The sequence below is a fragment of the Humulus lupulus genome, chromosome 7, assembly GCF_963169125.1.
Source record: "Humulus lupulus chromosome 7, drHumLupu1.1, whole genome shotgun sequence".
Lineage (NCBI taxonomy): Eukaryota > Viridiplantae > Streptophyta > Magnoliopsida > Rosales > Cannabaceae > Humulus > Humulus lupulus.
In genome coordinates this window covers 206,164,108-206,180,327 of record NC_084799.1, presented here as the reverse complement: position 1 = coordinate 206,180,327, position 16,220 = coordinate 206,164,108, and the positions used below count along the sequence as shown (strand labels likewise).

Sequence of the window (16,220 nt, the reverse complement as noted above, 5' to 3'; positions counted from 1 at the left end):
TATCTCAATGTACTCGAAAATATAATAACTTTTATGCTTGTTATTAAACAAATCGTAACTTATAAATATAAAGGCTCAATAAACATAAACAAGAGGTCATGACTACTCAAGATTTAGATTGATTGGCATATAATTGTCTAGCGACATTTTTAGAAATCTTTATGGCAATTGGTATTTTATTAATGTGTCCAACTCGTGTTTGGTCCAGTCCTATATGATTCTAATACCTCCACTTTAATATCTCTACATCAATAATCCAGATCAAGATCATTGTATTTTCAATGTTAGTAGACCGTATGAGCAGTAACCAGTTAAAGATCTTTTACTTAAATTCCCTTCCATGTGGACTATTTAGTTGATTATATATGTATAATTTTAATCATTTGTACTAATACAAGATTATATTCATATTTAAAAAACTTGAACTTCTTCTCTACTATTCAATTACATTATTCATTAATAAAAAATGTAATCTATCAAAAAATTAAAGAAAATTATCACTTTCATAAATTCCAAAAATATTGTACTAATATATGCTTTTTTAGGGCACTATGCTGGACATTTATAGGGAAGGAAATTAAAAGAACAAAAGGAAAAAAAAAAAAGCAAACACATAAAAAAATAATGACAATCACATAATAACAATTTGACCACATCATTCTGGAGCGAGCTGATAATGTTACACAAATAGGGTACGTTTGATACCATGTATTATGGGGTATTGTATTATATTATAATAAATTGTGTTTTATAGTATATTTTTATATAGTATAATATATTTTGTATTGACTTTTATTAAAATATTATATATTTATATGTAAATACAAGTCAATATCAAATATAATACTATATAAAAATATGTTATAAAAGATAATTCATTATAATACAATATAATAAAATATATATGACTTAATACCACTTAATATGACGCATAAACGCACTCATAATGATCACCCTTAGATATATATAACGAGGGGGTACCCTATTATGTCTCCTTAATCCATTTGACCAAGTTGTTGACATTTTCGGAAGATTGACCATCTTTAGAAATACTTTTCATTATCATTTCTTTGAATTCTAAAGACCTTCTTCGTATATCTTTATCAAGTAGTAGTTTATCCACTTTATTTTTCACTTCTTCACTTGTTACGATTCCACGTTCATTGGGCTCAAACTTCATTCCAACTTTCCAAATATCACATATATAACTCTCATCCATAAATTGATCAGCAAAATAAGGCCAAGTCAAGAAAGGCACTCCATTGCTTAAACCTTCAAGAGTTGAGTTCCATCCACAATGACTCACAAAACAAGCAATCGCAGGGTGACTTAAAACCTTTTGTTGAGGTGCCCAATTGACTATTTTTCCAAGATTGTTATTATTACTATTGCTTTCAAATCCATATAGTTCAAGTCCATTTTTTTGTTTACTTAAGATAAATCCTGGACGAACAACCCAAAGAAATGGCATACCAATTAGCTCAAGCCCACGAGCTAGCTCATGATATTGGACTTGGTCATGAAATGTGGAGCTGCCGAATGCAATGTATATGACCGAGTGCGGCTTGTGTTGATCCAACCAGCTTAAGCAAGATGAGTCTTCAGCCCAAAATTGTGACCCTGGAATATCTAAAGGACTATTATCTATGGATGCCATTAATGGGCCTATTGGGAGGAGCTTTGGAAGTAGAGAAAACACAAGAGGTTCGATGTCATGGGATGTATTGCAAAGCCACCAATCTGTCATTTTTAAACTTTGACAAGCATTAACAAAACCACGAAATACAACCTTTTGTGTAGCAGGGTTACCAATATTCCATGGTAATTTTGATGTGTCTATGGTAGGCACGCCACTAGACAATTGTATCATTTGTTGTTTGGTTGGCTTGCCTGTAAAATTAACATATGAGTAAAATAATAATAATAAAAAGGTTAAGTAAATTCGTTTTTGACTTTCTTTTGCACTTTTTTGTTTTGTTATTTGTCACATAGATTATATTAATGATTTATAATATTATTAAAATTTAAAATATAATTTGACAAATGGTTTATGTGATCATGTAGATGTAGAGAACAAACAGGAAACTTTTAGACATGTTTAGTTAATCTATTATATATATATATTTTCTAATAACGATTAATTAAATGTATTTTTTTATTTTTTTTAAATCTTAAAGCTCTACAGAAAAAGAGAAAATTACATTTTCTTATTACAAAATATTTTTTTATAATACTATTAATACGATAACTTTTATTTATATTATACATATTATAACGACTTTATAAAATAATTATTATAAATGTCCTTGTTATGTTAATATTAATGTTTATTTTAGGAACTTAAATTGCAAATGAAATATACTGAGTAACTCCCATAGTCGGTTTTTTTAATAAAAAAAACTCCCTTATATAAAGTTTTGATTCCCATTTTCCTTAATTCACGTTAGTGACCATTTTGAAAAGTCAAGTAGTGGGAATAAGATTATTTATAAGATATGTTTTTTAATTTAATAAACTTTTTATTGTTAAATGACGATTCTGTAATATTATTTTTTTTTGGGTATAAAAGTGAACAAAAATGGTAATAAAATAATTTTTTAAAATTAACATTACAATGTCCGAGTCAATGAATTATATGAAAAAAATAAACTAATATGTTTCATATAATAGAGTAAACTACTTTGTTTCTTTATTATATTATTGTTGACGTCATTTTTCGTCAACTTAAATCGTAGAGCAATTAAACAATGTAAACTATAAAGCGAATGGATGATGAAGAGAAACAAGAAGATTTTTATGTGGTTCAGCAGTTAATTCTACCTAGTCCATGAGTCTATATTATTAAGACTTGGAGTTTTCTAGAAATTCTTCAGAGATGAATTACCCAGAGTTTCCTCTCAAGAAATCAGATATCAGAGCATCGGTCCCCTACAAGTGGTGATTCCTTCTCTATTTATAGGGAAGGTTACAAAGTTCATTCTCACATATTTCGGAAAGATATTCTGTATATCAATTGAAATAATGATATTAAATGCAATATCTCCTATATACATGGAAATGTCCTATGAAAATCGGGAACGGATAACAGATTAAATGGTATCCCTTAAATATTGGGATTACACAACAATAAATATGTTCACACGTAATGAGCTATCCCTGGTGACTCATCAGGTCTTCGAGATCAGCAATCGGCATTATGATTGTCAAGACTTGGAACTGCTACGAACTTGCCACCCAACTTCAGGCCATGCTCGGGATAGGTAGGTATTGTTGAAGCTGTCACACCCGAGCTTGCACTTCCCAAGTTCGGACTGTCTTATCTGAAGACAATCGGTAAAAGATATATCCCAGTGTCGTGCCATTTCGAACTCAGAAAATACCCCGAGGTTACACATCTTCGAGGTCGTTGTTTTTCTTCAGAGATTTTACGGCTGGACCATGTGATGTTTTCATACATTTTGAGCTCACACCTGACGAGCCCAATTTTCAGGATCATAACCTCTTGTCTCAAAATCTGGGTGTGACATTTTTCCCCTTCAAAAGTATCAGCTCGAATCCTATGAGAAGGAAACTTTTAAACTGCTCCTCTTGGAAACTGTACCATCAAATACACTCGAGTGTGGACACGTGTCAGCCGGACGTTGACCAATCAAAGTAGTTGAGTGCCTTGGAACCCTGCCCACGTTCGTTCGCCTGCCAACTTTATGGTACTATCATTTCATTGGTCCCTGACCGTCGGATCGGATACAAAATCTGGCCAATGGCCCAGATTAGTTCGGCTTTTAACATTCCCAGGGGCCTATAAATATATCCCCATTCGTCTTCCCCACTTTACTTTCACGTTCAAGCTTTCAGAAAGAGAAAAGAAGAAAAAACCAGAAATTTCTTTGCCTAGCTCTTGCATGTTCTCCAAGCTGAGAAGACAAAGCAACGTTGGCTTCTTCGACTATGTGAGATCATTTTTGCAACCGCTTATTCGGTCATCAATTTCTCTGTTTTCGCCGACTGTATTGTGTAAGTCTCTGTTCATAGCTTCGTATGCCCGTGTATATACATTGTTTTCATGCACGTTTATATTGTTGCAATGTTGGTTCACTCACTGGTTTTGCACACTAGAGTGTTTCAGCTGATAAATATTAGTCTTAAGTTCTAATATCATGGGTTCCAAACCTAGATTCTATGTAAAAGACCCAAATATGGTTCGTTTACTGATTTTTTGAATTTCGGATGACATATCTTGTACACCAAGATATTGGGTACAAAATTAGGGTTTTTAAATTGCACGTTTCCCAAAAATATCACTTTTTTTGAGTAACCGCCAACTTTTTTCCCTGAAATATCGGGATCTTTAAAAATAAATCCACCTTCCTTCCTTTCCGTGGAATACACGCTCTGAGACTGGCCTCGTCCTTTAGATCGAGTTTGCCTCGTAGCCTCGATCATTCGAGCTTAAGTCATCCTCATATTCATTATTGATTTCTTGTTCGCCTGACCCTCACCCTTTTACTCTTTTACTGGATGCTGCAGAACTCGGGAAAGCGGTGGGGGTCAAAGCTCACAATTCCTTACTCACCGAATGCTCTGAGCCCGGAGTCACCTTTCACCCGGAACCAGCGTCTGATTCGGGAGCACCAACTAAAGCGCGAGCAAGAAGATACCCGAGATCACTTTCATCATCAAATCGACGAGGTCAAGGAGAGGAAAAGGAAGAGGCTTAGGGTCGTCATCGACCCAGATCCAGATCCGGACCCCGAGCCCAAACCAATTCCCATCGATCCCAGTCTTAGAGTGACAATTGCCTTCAAGCCGGGGGACCTTCACTTTTCATTGATGGGAGAACCATCAAATCCCCCTTCCACCTCGCAATCAACCTCCATTCCCACCTTGAGGGAAGAATTCTTCGAGGTCGAGCACTACTGGAGCTCGGTTTCTTCACTGGGACAGATCTCAGGGATTTTGTCCCTCCACGGGATCGGAATGTCAGGCTCGCTGAAGTGTCGAGCCCTGACCTCCCACGAGCGAAGTTATCGCGCTCCGGGAGATGGGAACCCCGACAACAAGTTGAAGTACGCGGCCTGGAGCCAGGAGCACATGAAGGCAGGGGCTTTATTGCCCTTAAAGTCCTTTTTCAAGGGTTTTTTAGACTTTTTTGGGCTCGCCCCTTTCCAGCTCAACACCAATTCGTACAGGGTTTTTTCTGCCCTGAGGTTGCTTTACCATGAGCTAAAGTGGGAAGAACCTTCACCAAAGGAGATCCTGTATCTCTTTTGCTTGAAAAGCAATCCCTCCCGAGCTCGGGGAGGGGACGGCTTCTACTACCTTTCAAGCTATCCCAAGGAGAAGAAAATATTTGAGGATCTACCCAACCATCCCCCAGATTTCAAGAAGGCTTTCTTTTGGACGGATGGCCTGGCTCCTTCCAGACACTACTCGTTCAGGCGAATTCCTAAGTACATAAAAAATTTCTTCTTTTGGGCTCGAGTTTTTGCTTAGGCTCGTACCAGTCATAATATGTTCATTTTTCTAGCCAACTACCGTCGACCCACTCCCACCAAGGAGATGAAAGAGCATAAGGAGGCTTTGCTCCAACTTCCCTACGGCAGGCACTCCCTTTCCTATCTTTTTCATGAAGATAGGCTTCGAGCCTGTGGCCTCCTAGAGAAGGATCAGTCCACGTTCGACTGGTTCATCAAAAAATATACCAAGTGGGAGTTTGTGCCTCTCCCAACTGGCAGCCTTCCTCCGAGGCGAAGTGCTAAGCCATAATCCCTAGCTCGACGTCGTAGGAGTCCGCGATCGGGGAACGAGGCCAATGATGAGGCCTCGAGCTCGAGCGACAAAGGTATGGTCATCCTTAGCTCAGACTTATGGTCTCCCTCACTACTTAAGCATAAGCCCGACATATTAGTCTTGTGTGAGGATGATAGGGACCATTTTTATGTATGGTCCTTGGTAGATGAGAGGGTTCATAGGTTCGATAGTTGGCTCGGGAAGTATGACACTATGTATAGTCTGAACGAGGTATGGAACGGAATAGCCGTTCAATACGGGACAAATGACTATAGAGACCTTTCGATGTTGACTTCCACGTATAGGGAAGGTACTCCCCCCGCATCCTTTGAAGATGGGGGAATTACGTGGTCGTTGAGCACGAGCTTGGGGGAGAGTTCCAGTTAGGTTTCTCTCTACTTGTCCTTTTATTCCTTGCTTGTCTTCATCATGCTAACTTTTTGTCTTGGAATATCTTATAATGCGGTGTAATTGTGCAAGTGTTATGGACTCCGACCTCGACACCGTGCTCGCCAGTGGCGAGGGGGCCCAGAGGAGTAAGCGCCCGAGGGGCTCGCGAAAGTCAGACCGACTTGCCAAGGTCCTTAAGAGGAATGAGAAGACTTCTCCTCCACCAGCTCCCACTGTTACGAGCCCAGTTGCGGATCCGAATCCTCAGGTCAAAACATCCACTACGGTCGTTCCTCCCTTGCCTCCTCTGATCATGGTTCACTCAACGCTCGGCCCACCTTCGAAAAAGCCCTCGGCCTCCAAAACACACCTATCGTCGGGGATGGATTAATGTTGAGGACATCAAGACTAACGATCCAATTCAAGTTCCAATTGGTCCGGTGATGAGGGCGCGGGCTAAGAGATTCAAAGAAAAACTTAACAACTTAGTCCAGAGAATTCTACAACAGGAAGAGATCGAGTTCACTACTGAGGGTGAACAAAGGCTTGTGCTGCTCATTAAAGTTGATTCAGTTTAGGAGCTTGATTAAGATTTGGCTTCTTTGTAACCTTACTCTAATTATTTGTTTTAGTTTGAACTATAATTTTCATGTTTTATTAGAGTCTTTATTGGAGTCCAAGACATGTCTTCTGCCTAGGTTTTTTTGGGCTTTTTTATTAAGGGTATTTTAGGGCTTTTATATGTCTAAAACCCTCTTTGTAATTTTCGACCATATTACGTCTTGTGGACGGTTTGGAAGACAGTTAGTTTTTGTTAATGAAAAAAAATTGTGAGTTTTCTTCTTGAGTTCTTGAAGAAACTTTCGAACTTATCAAGGATTTCCTTGTGGCGTTCAAATCTGACTTATTAAACGGATAATCCATCCCCGTTTGTGGCGTCTTCACCATACCAAGGTTCGTGCTTTGCTAAGCATTGGGTCGCGGTTTCCATTCCAAATTCGAGCGTTCTTTGGTTGTTTTCCAGATTTGGTTCGGGTTTCGTCACAATTGTTGGCGTGGTTCATATCACTAGTCTAGGTGATTTTAAGGATATATTGGAAGATTGTGAAGAAAATAGAAGATCGGTTCAGTTTCTTAATAATACTCTGCGACAGAAATGATACAAGAGTTAGAGAAACTGAAGGAATGACTCTTTAATTCCGCTGCGTATACTGTAAGTATTCTATTCATTGTTTCTCTTTGAATCAATTTTATAAACATGTTTTAGGCTATCTCGTATTAATTTGTTTAATATAATATATACATGAAAATAAATAAATATACTGTATAAGTTTTCCCAACAAACTAGCCACGATGAACAGTACCCACGGGTACTATTCATCCAAAAAAAATTTTAAAATTTTTTGTGGAAATAAATTATTTATAATCAAAGCCAAAAATATCAGATTTGTTTTATCATTTAATTTTTTTTTTAAATAAGATATTTTTGTTAGTTGGAATTTAAATAATTAGATATTTTCTACAAAGATTCAAATTCAAATTAAAAAATAGACTAACAACTTAATTTTAAATCTTTTAATATATTAAAATATTAGAATTATGATATCAGATATTTAAGATATTTTCATTTAAATTCTTGATTTTTTTATTAAAACTTTATTTGAAAATATAAATGTTTTTTTATTCTATAGTTTTTAATATTTAAATTATTTGAAATTTGAATATTGTTAGTTAGATATTTTTATGGAAATTTGAATTTGTTTAGCTATTTTGAGATATTTCAGGATTGTTATAACTATTTATATTTTATTTTATTTTTTAATGGTTAAAATATTAGCTAATAGTTATAACAACACAAGATAATTTGGAAAATAGTTAAGATATTTATTTTAAAATTTAAAATTGGTTAAATTTTGAAAAATATCATTTTTTTTCCAGCCAATTAATAAAATATTTTTTTATAAATGGGATTTTAATTAACTTTGGTTAATTGTTGATAAATTCTATTTAAATTAAATTAATATTTTTTTTCAAACTAACCTAAACCAAGTTGATTGTTGATAAATGAAATTTAAATTAACTATTGTTAATTGTTAATAAATTTCATTTAAATTGACTTATTTTTTGTAAAAAAATTAATTAATTTGAATTTTTTGATAAATTATAAATAATTAATTGTGGTATTTTTGCAAATGAAATAAATTGTGGTATTTTTGCATAAATTCATAGAATCGCTCATATAGTAATATGATTAGACTCATCTAATTATAGCATGCCTGTTTGCACTATATGTGGTATTTTTGCCTTTGGGTTTAGATGCATATAGTGGCCCATATGTTTGTTAGATATATGGTATTTTTCCAAATAAAATATTCATAAAATGATAGGTTTTATTTGGGCCCATTAGAAAATGTAAAGTTCAAATTCCTCTCTTGTGGGTGATTCCACTTGTGAAGGCCCATTTGCTTTGCATGACTATACTGGGCCTAATCAATTAATAACAATTAATAAAACGAATGTTTAGATTGCTGTCTTTTGGACCTTGTATGGAAGATAGGAGACATTTGTAGTGAGAACGACATACTGGACCCAGCCCTCCTCCATACAAGCCCAATTGTTAAGGCTCATTTACCTGAGTTGGGCTTAATTGTATAGGTTCATTATATTAGTTAAACCTATATATTGATTAGCAACAAATTAATTCTAAATTAATTGAATTTGTTTGAATGTGACACTTTAGAATTAATAGGAAATTATAGGACTTTGGTTTTAAAAATTTAATGTGTTTAATTTTTTTTGAAAACCATAATCATTAATTTTCTAAAAATAAATAATAAAAATACTATTTTTAATTTTATAATGAGCTTATTTTAAGATTTTTATTCGATCTCCACCGTTGGTTTAACATAGTCAATAACTTAATGGGGCCTCGAGGCGCTTTGATTCTCCCCCTACGGAAGGTGTTCATTAGCTATTTTGACAAGGTTAGATTTCGAAAGATAGATAATTATAGGTCAAATTCTACTAGACTCACCCCTACAGTGACTACTAGGACTAAATCTATGAATCTTGAAACTCTGGGTCTAGCTCATAAAATAAGAGATTTTGTTTTCTTATTTTGATCGAATAGTAGGTTGTTAATAGTGGTGTCCATTATTAAATGAGTTTACAACTTGATTTAACTAGTGATATTTTTTACTCTCGCCAACCGGGACAAGGATATCATAGATTAGTTAAAAACCTAAAAAAATAGAGATATGATTGTTTTTGGTATTTTTTTTCTCATATCTTACATATTTTTGGTATATGTTGTGCTATTTCTTGAAATTTATGTGAATAGAAGTTTTATTGAGAAAATGTGATTGATTTCTATTTTATTGGTAATTTGTAGTTTAATTATGGTTGTGTCTACTCCCATCCTTTCTCAACTTTTGATAGAGAAACTCACTGGAGAAAACTTCCATAATTGGAAGCAGAATATCAACATAGAGTTAATAGGTGACACCTCCGAGTTCGTCATGATTGAGGAATCCCCAGAACGAGCACCGTCTCCACACGTACGTGATGGCATCGTGAATTCTTGGATGGCACCGTGTTTGCACGTTCGTGATCAACTCAACTATGGTTTGACGCAGCTCATGAACAAGCTTCAGAATTTTGAGCCTATCATGGGTAGACCAAGTAAAGGAGGAAAAAATAAGATTATTGTTGTTGCTGCTGATCCAGATAAGGCTGAAGCTAGCCAAGCTTCGTCTTCGAAAGCTGGAAACAAGATGAAAAGTGGACAAAACAACAACCTAAGCCTTCAAAGGCTGCAAAGACGAGTGCACAACCACGTGCACAGACGCCTAAGGGGAAGAATGTGAAAAATAAGAAAGGTAAAGATAAGTGTTTTTCTACAAAGAGAAGGGGCATTGGAAACGAGATTTCCCCAAGTTTCTAGCAGCGAAAACCAAAGGTAATGATTATAGTTCATTTATCTTAGAAACATGTGTTTTAGAGAATGATAAATCCGTTTGGATTATTGATTCTGGATCTACCAACCATGTTTGTAAGTCTTTACACTTCTTGAATCGTGGGAGGAAGTGGACGAAGGCGGCTTAAAGCTTAGAGTTGGGAACGGAGCGTTCGTTAAGGTCCAAGCTAGAGGAATAGCTCGTTTGAAGTTTGGAAATAAATACTTAATTTTAAAAGATGTTTTTTTTATTTTGGATTGTAGTAGAAATTTAATTTCAGTTTCCATGTTGCAATTAGAACAATTTGTTATGACTTTCACAAGTTCTAATATATCTATTTCCTTTAATGGATCACACATGTGTATTGCATGTTTGGAAAATGGGCTTTATATTCTGCGACCTAACGAACCCCTCGCTCTTAACAATGATTTATTCAAAGTAGCTAAGCCTATGACCAATAAACGTTAAAAGACCGAGAACGATAATATGAATTATTTATCAGATGTGAAGAATTGGCTGAGCACTCAATTCCAGATGAATGATTTGGGTGAAGCAAGTTATGTTCTAGGTATCCAGATCATCAGGGATAGAAAGAACAGACTCTTAGCTCTATCTCAAGCAACTTACATAGATAAAGTGCTTGAACGTTTCTCAATGAAAAATTCCAAGAAAGGGCATCTACCGTCCTGCCATGGAATTCATCTTTCAAAAAAGCAGTCTCCTGAAGAGGAAGATGCAATGAGAAAAGTTCCTTATGCATCTACAGTTGGAAGTCTGATGTATGCCATGTTGTGTACTAGACCAGATATCTACTGTGCAGTGGGTGTAGTGAGCAGGTATCAGTCAAACCCAGGATCAAAACATTGGATAGAAGTTAAGCATATCCTGAAGTATTTGAGACGGACTAGGGATTATGTGTTAGTCTACAAGGGTGGTGTTTTGAACCCTGTAGGCTACACCGATTCAGATTTTCAGACTGATGTCGATGACAGGAAGTCTACTTCTGGAATGGTGTTTACTCTTGGGGGTGGAGCTGTGATATGGAGAAGCGTGAAGCAGTCTGCAATCTCAGATTCCACCATGGAGGCTGAGTACATAGCCGCGTCAGAAGCCGCTAAGGAAATAGTCTGGCTAAAGAAGTTCTATTCGGATCTTGGTGTTATTCCAGAAATGGATAAACCGCTTTTGTTGTTTTGTAACAATACATGAGCGAAAGCCAACTCGAAAGAACCTCGAAGTCATAAGAGAAGTAAGCATATAGAAAGGAAGTATCACATAATTCGAGAATATGTGGCCAGGGGAGATGTGATGGTTATGAAGATTGCATCTGAAGATAATCTTGCATATCTGTTTACAAAGACACTACTAGAAGCTACATTTGACAAGCATATCAAAGAAATGTGATTAGTAGAATTAAGGCATTAGTTTCAATTAGTGCAAGTGGGAGTTTGTTAGGATTTTATGCTCTAATTAAAACCCAATTTCTTTGTAATCTCATTTTATTATTAATAAAACAATAAAAATAATTTTTTGACTTGGTCAATCAATTTGCTCACATGTTTAATTTTCATGATTATTTTTTTAATATAAACTTCTATTAAATCTTGAACATATAGCTAATCATATTTATAGTGGTGTAATCACAGTGGAATATAAATATGATTATATGTTCAAAATAAGATAGTCCTAAGATTAGTCAGTGCACATGATTTACACTGACTTGCCAATCTACGATATGATCTACTTACACATTACAGTGTTATGTTCTTTCCAGAACATTAGCAAAGTAGATAAGATCGGATGTATTTGTTACATCTGACTGGACCGATATTGACAGTTGATAAGATAAGTAAACATATAGTTATTATCTATTCTAGTCATATCATATAGTTGACTATAGGTCAATTCAATCTCAATTCTGAGTGGTTAGTATTCTAACTGATTGTATTATTTGAGTTCTTTGACTTGTTCGTTACCAGCTTACCCTACGAACTAGCCCATACTTACATCTTGGGAACTCGGTAGTATAATTGAGTGGGAGTGTTAATCATAGATATGAACATCTATAGCTTCTGATGAAGAAGTGAAATGATGGTTTCCTTTTAGTTTGGTTCAAGGTGTTAAATGATAGAGATCTCATTTCAGTAATTAAATTAGTTTACTGAAATATCATTTACAAGGAACTAAGTGTTTTCATGATAAAATAGAATGAGGGGTAAAATTGTATTTTAGTCCTATCTCATTGTAGATCGTCTATAGAGGATTAAGTGACAATTATGGTTGTAACAATGGATAATTAATAGCGTATCTATATTTGTTATAGAGCGTTCTATGAATTCAAGAGTGCAATTCCGAGTCTATAGTGGAGTCACGAGGAATTAATAAGTTAGTAAATTTATTTGTTAGATTTATGATAACTTCTTGGAGCTTGATTTCATAGGCCCATGATCCCCATTGTACCTTGGATAAAATCATCTAGATAGTCTCAATTAATTGATTTAATTTTCAATTAGAATCATCAAAGTTGACCAGGTCTATTTTGGATAGTTTCACATAGTTATGTTATTTAGAGAAAAAAAAGAGAAATTATGGCAGATTTATTAATTAAGATAAATTGGTATCTAAATTAATAAATAAGTTTAAATCAAGGTTCAAATTATAAATAATTAATTTGATGAAGGATTTAAATAATTATTTAATTAATTAAATCAATAGAAAATAATACATGCCTTGATTTTAAGTCCAATGGGCTTATAATCAAATGAGAAATTTCACGGGCCTAAAGCCTATGATAATTTCGACCTAAGGCTTTAAAATGACTATTATTTTATTGATTTTTTAATTAAATTAAATGGCCTAATTGAGTCTATAAAAGGAGTGCTTAGAGAGAAGTCAAAACATAAGTTTAATCACTAGTTTTCTGATAGTCTTAGATTCTCTCTAAACACAAGTCCTTTTTCTAAGTCTCTTTGTTATTTTCTCTTCTTCTCTCTATATCTATCTCATGTGTTGAGAATTGCCAACACTAGTCTAGGTGATTCTAATGATACATTGGAAGATTGTAAAGAAAATAGAAGATCGGTTCAGTTTCTTGATAATACTCTGGGACAGAGAGGATACACGCGTTAGAGAAACTGAAGGAATGACTCTTTAATTCCACTGCGTATACTGTAAGTATTCTTTTTTTTTTGCCAAGTATATTGTAAGTATTCTATTCATTGTTTCTCTTTGAATTCAATTTTAGAAATATATTTTAGGCTATCTCGTATTAATTTGTTTAATATTAGATATACATGAAGAATAAATGAAGATCATGTATAAGTTTTCCCAACATTATCAGGGTTACTAGTTATCCATTCAAGTTTTCATATCTAATTTTTTTTTCTTCCGAATTTGGATGTTCCCATTAGGGTAACTGGTTACCTATTAATTTCATCATATTTTTCTTCTTTGAATTTGAATGTTCCCATCAGGGTAACTGGTTACTCATTCACGTTTTCATATCTATTTTTTTCTTTCTGAAATTTGATGTTTCTATCAGGGTTACTAGTTACCCATTTGAGTTTTCATATAATTTTTTTCTAGATTTAAATGTTGCCATCAGGGTAACTAGTTACTCATTCATGTTTTCATATTTTTATTAGTTTTCTTTCCAAATTTGGATGTTCCTATAAGGGTTACAGGAAGAAAATGTTGAAAAAATTAATTTGAATTTTTTTACATATAGTTAAAAAAACTATAAAAAATTACAATAATAAAATATAATAAATAAAAAATTGTAAAATAAATATGTTATGTTAAAATATATGTGTGAATAAAAAGGAATAAAATAGAATGAGAAAAGAATAAATACAAATGAAGAAAAAAGAAGGGAAAAAACAGAGGAAAGAAAACTAAAAAAAATATGAAAAAAAAACAAAACAAAACAAAAAATGATGAAGGAAAAAAAAACAGATGAATGAATAGAAATGAAAAGAAGAAGGAGAAAACTAATGAAAAGAAGAAAAAAAAGACGAATGGAAAAATTGGTAGAAAAAAAGGAAAAAAATGGAAGAAGAGGAAGAAAAGAAATAAAAAAGCTCATATGTGTGAAAAAAAAAATAGAAAGAGAAAAAAAATACAAAAATGAAGAAAAAATAGAAGGAAAAAAAGGAAAGAAAACTGAAAAAATATGAAGAAAAGAAAACAAAATAATACAAATGAAAGAAAAAACAATAGATAAATGAATAAAAATGAAATGAAGTAGAAAAATGGAAAAATGGAAAGAAAAAAATAATGAAGGAAAAAATTGATAGAAAAAAAAGAAAACATAAGTAAGGAAAAAAGAACGAAAAAAACTAATTAAAAATAAAAGAAAAAATAAAAAAATTGAAAAAAAATAAAATTATTTTCAAAATAAAAGAAAATATAAGTATGATAAAAAAGTGGCATAAATATATGTTTTTTTTTTTTAAATTTACAAGAAAGAAAATCTCATAAATATGAACTTCCAAATAAAAAAATCATAAAAAAAAATAGAAAAATTAAATGTACATATTTTTTTAAAACAACCTTAAAAATTCTATATATATATATATGAAAAAATTCCCTTTATTTTTTATTGTATGTCTAATTTGTATATGTTAATGTAAATATAATTTTCTGTATTATTATATCCCCTAAAAAATATAAAATGCTTGCATTTTTTTAAAAGGAATATGTCATTTACACCATAAGTTTTGCTTAAAAATACCTACTTAAACTTTGCATCTTTAATAATATTAAAATACCCATGTATTTCACTATTAAGTATAAAATACCATCAACTTCTTTAATTACAGTTGTTATTATATTTTTAATATTTTTTAAAAAAGAATAACTTTAGAAATTATATATTTACTAAAAATAAATCATAAATACTTTAAAATCAGATTCAAGTGAATAAAAATCCATTCAATAATCTCTTATAGATTCTTTTTAAAATTATATTTTTTTAGTTTTCTTGAACAAATAATTTTTTTAAACAGACTTAAAGTGAAATTTATATATAAAAACGAAATAATAACTTTAAAAAATAAATAATATTTATCTTAGAAATTGGTGAAAATATCGAAAAATAAATAATTGTACAAAGTGATTATATTTATATAAATCTACTTTGCCAAACAATTTCATAAAATATAAAAATAATTTCAAATAGTTAAAATAAGATTGTTATTATTTTATTTATTAAAATTAATTGAGAAAATTAAGTCAAATGTGTATATTTTATATTAATTGGTTATTTACAATATTATTAAAACCATAAAGGTGAAATTTATGCAAGCAAAACAACACCCCAACAAATATCAACATCTTGAAAACTTTTGTCTTCACTAAAGCTTCATAAGTCTTCGCTATTAGCATTTTGCAAGGTTTCAAAGAGGATCCCATAATAATAATAATAATAATAATAATTACATACGTACCATCAGATGTGATGATCCCATCCTGTATCAACTTTGGTATGTTCATGGTGTAGAGGAAAAGTGCAGCCGCGGAAGGAAAGAAAACAGCAGCTTTAACACCTAATTTAGCTGCAATTTCGAGTGGCCAACTCAAAAAATAATCAGAAACCACACAACTAATGATGTCGTCCGGAGAACCACCGGTACCATTATTTATAGTTGTTATGAGTTTTTCAAACTCTGCAGGCAAAATACTCTCCCCCCAAACTAAATCACATATGAGGTCTTCGTCAGTTCTATCGGCCATTGACCCCAACCCATCTGGGATTGACACCATCTCAATCTCTGATCCAAACCCAGCAGTATCATCATCAACACCCATGCCGCTCAAGATCTTGTTATGGTTGAATTCAGTGTTAACGAAAGTGACTCTCAACCCATGCTTGACTAGCTTGTGAGAAAGTAGCATGAGGGGTTTCACATGGCCTTGGGCTGGAACTGGCATGACAATCACACGTTTTTTGCTCGTCATTTTTTCTTTTGGTTCTACCTAGCTATACAGCATAAGATATTCTTCTCACTTTTTAAAAAACTTCAAGCTAAACTTCTCATATATATAATTACACATTTATGTACACTACCATGTAGGCCATTGTTG

The 16,220-nt window shown here is 33.0% G+C and overlaps 1 protein-coding gene across 1 annotated transcript; it reads right to left on the bottom strand.

Annotated features, from left to right (window-relative positions):
* Window positions 1-484: 484 nt before the first annotated feature.
* LOC133789246 (UDP-glycosyltransferase 83A1-like) lies at window positions 485-16,149 on the bottom strand. Its single transcript, XM_062227013.1, has 2 exons — window positions 15,584-16,149; window positions 485-1,890 (listed from the first exon to the last, which is right to left on the bottom strand). The coding sequence occupies exons 1-2, from the start codon at window positions 16,092-16,094 to the stop codon at window positions 986-988; spliced, it is 1,416 nt and encodes a 471-aa protein (XP_062082997.1). The 5' UTR covers window positions 16,095-16,149; the 3' UTR covers window positions 485-985.
* Between the last annotated feature and the right edge of the window lie 71 nt (window positions 16,150-16,220).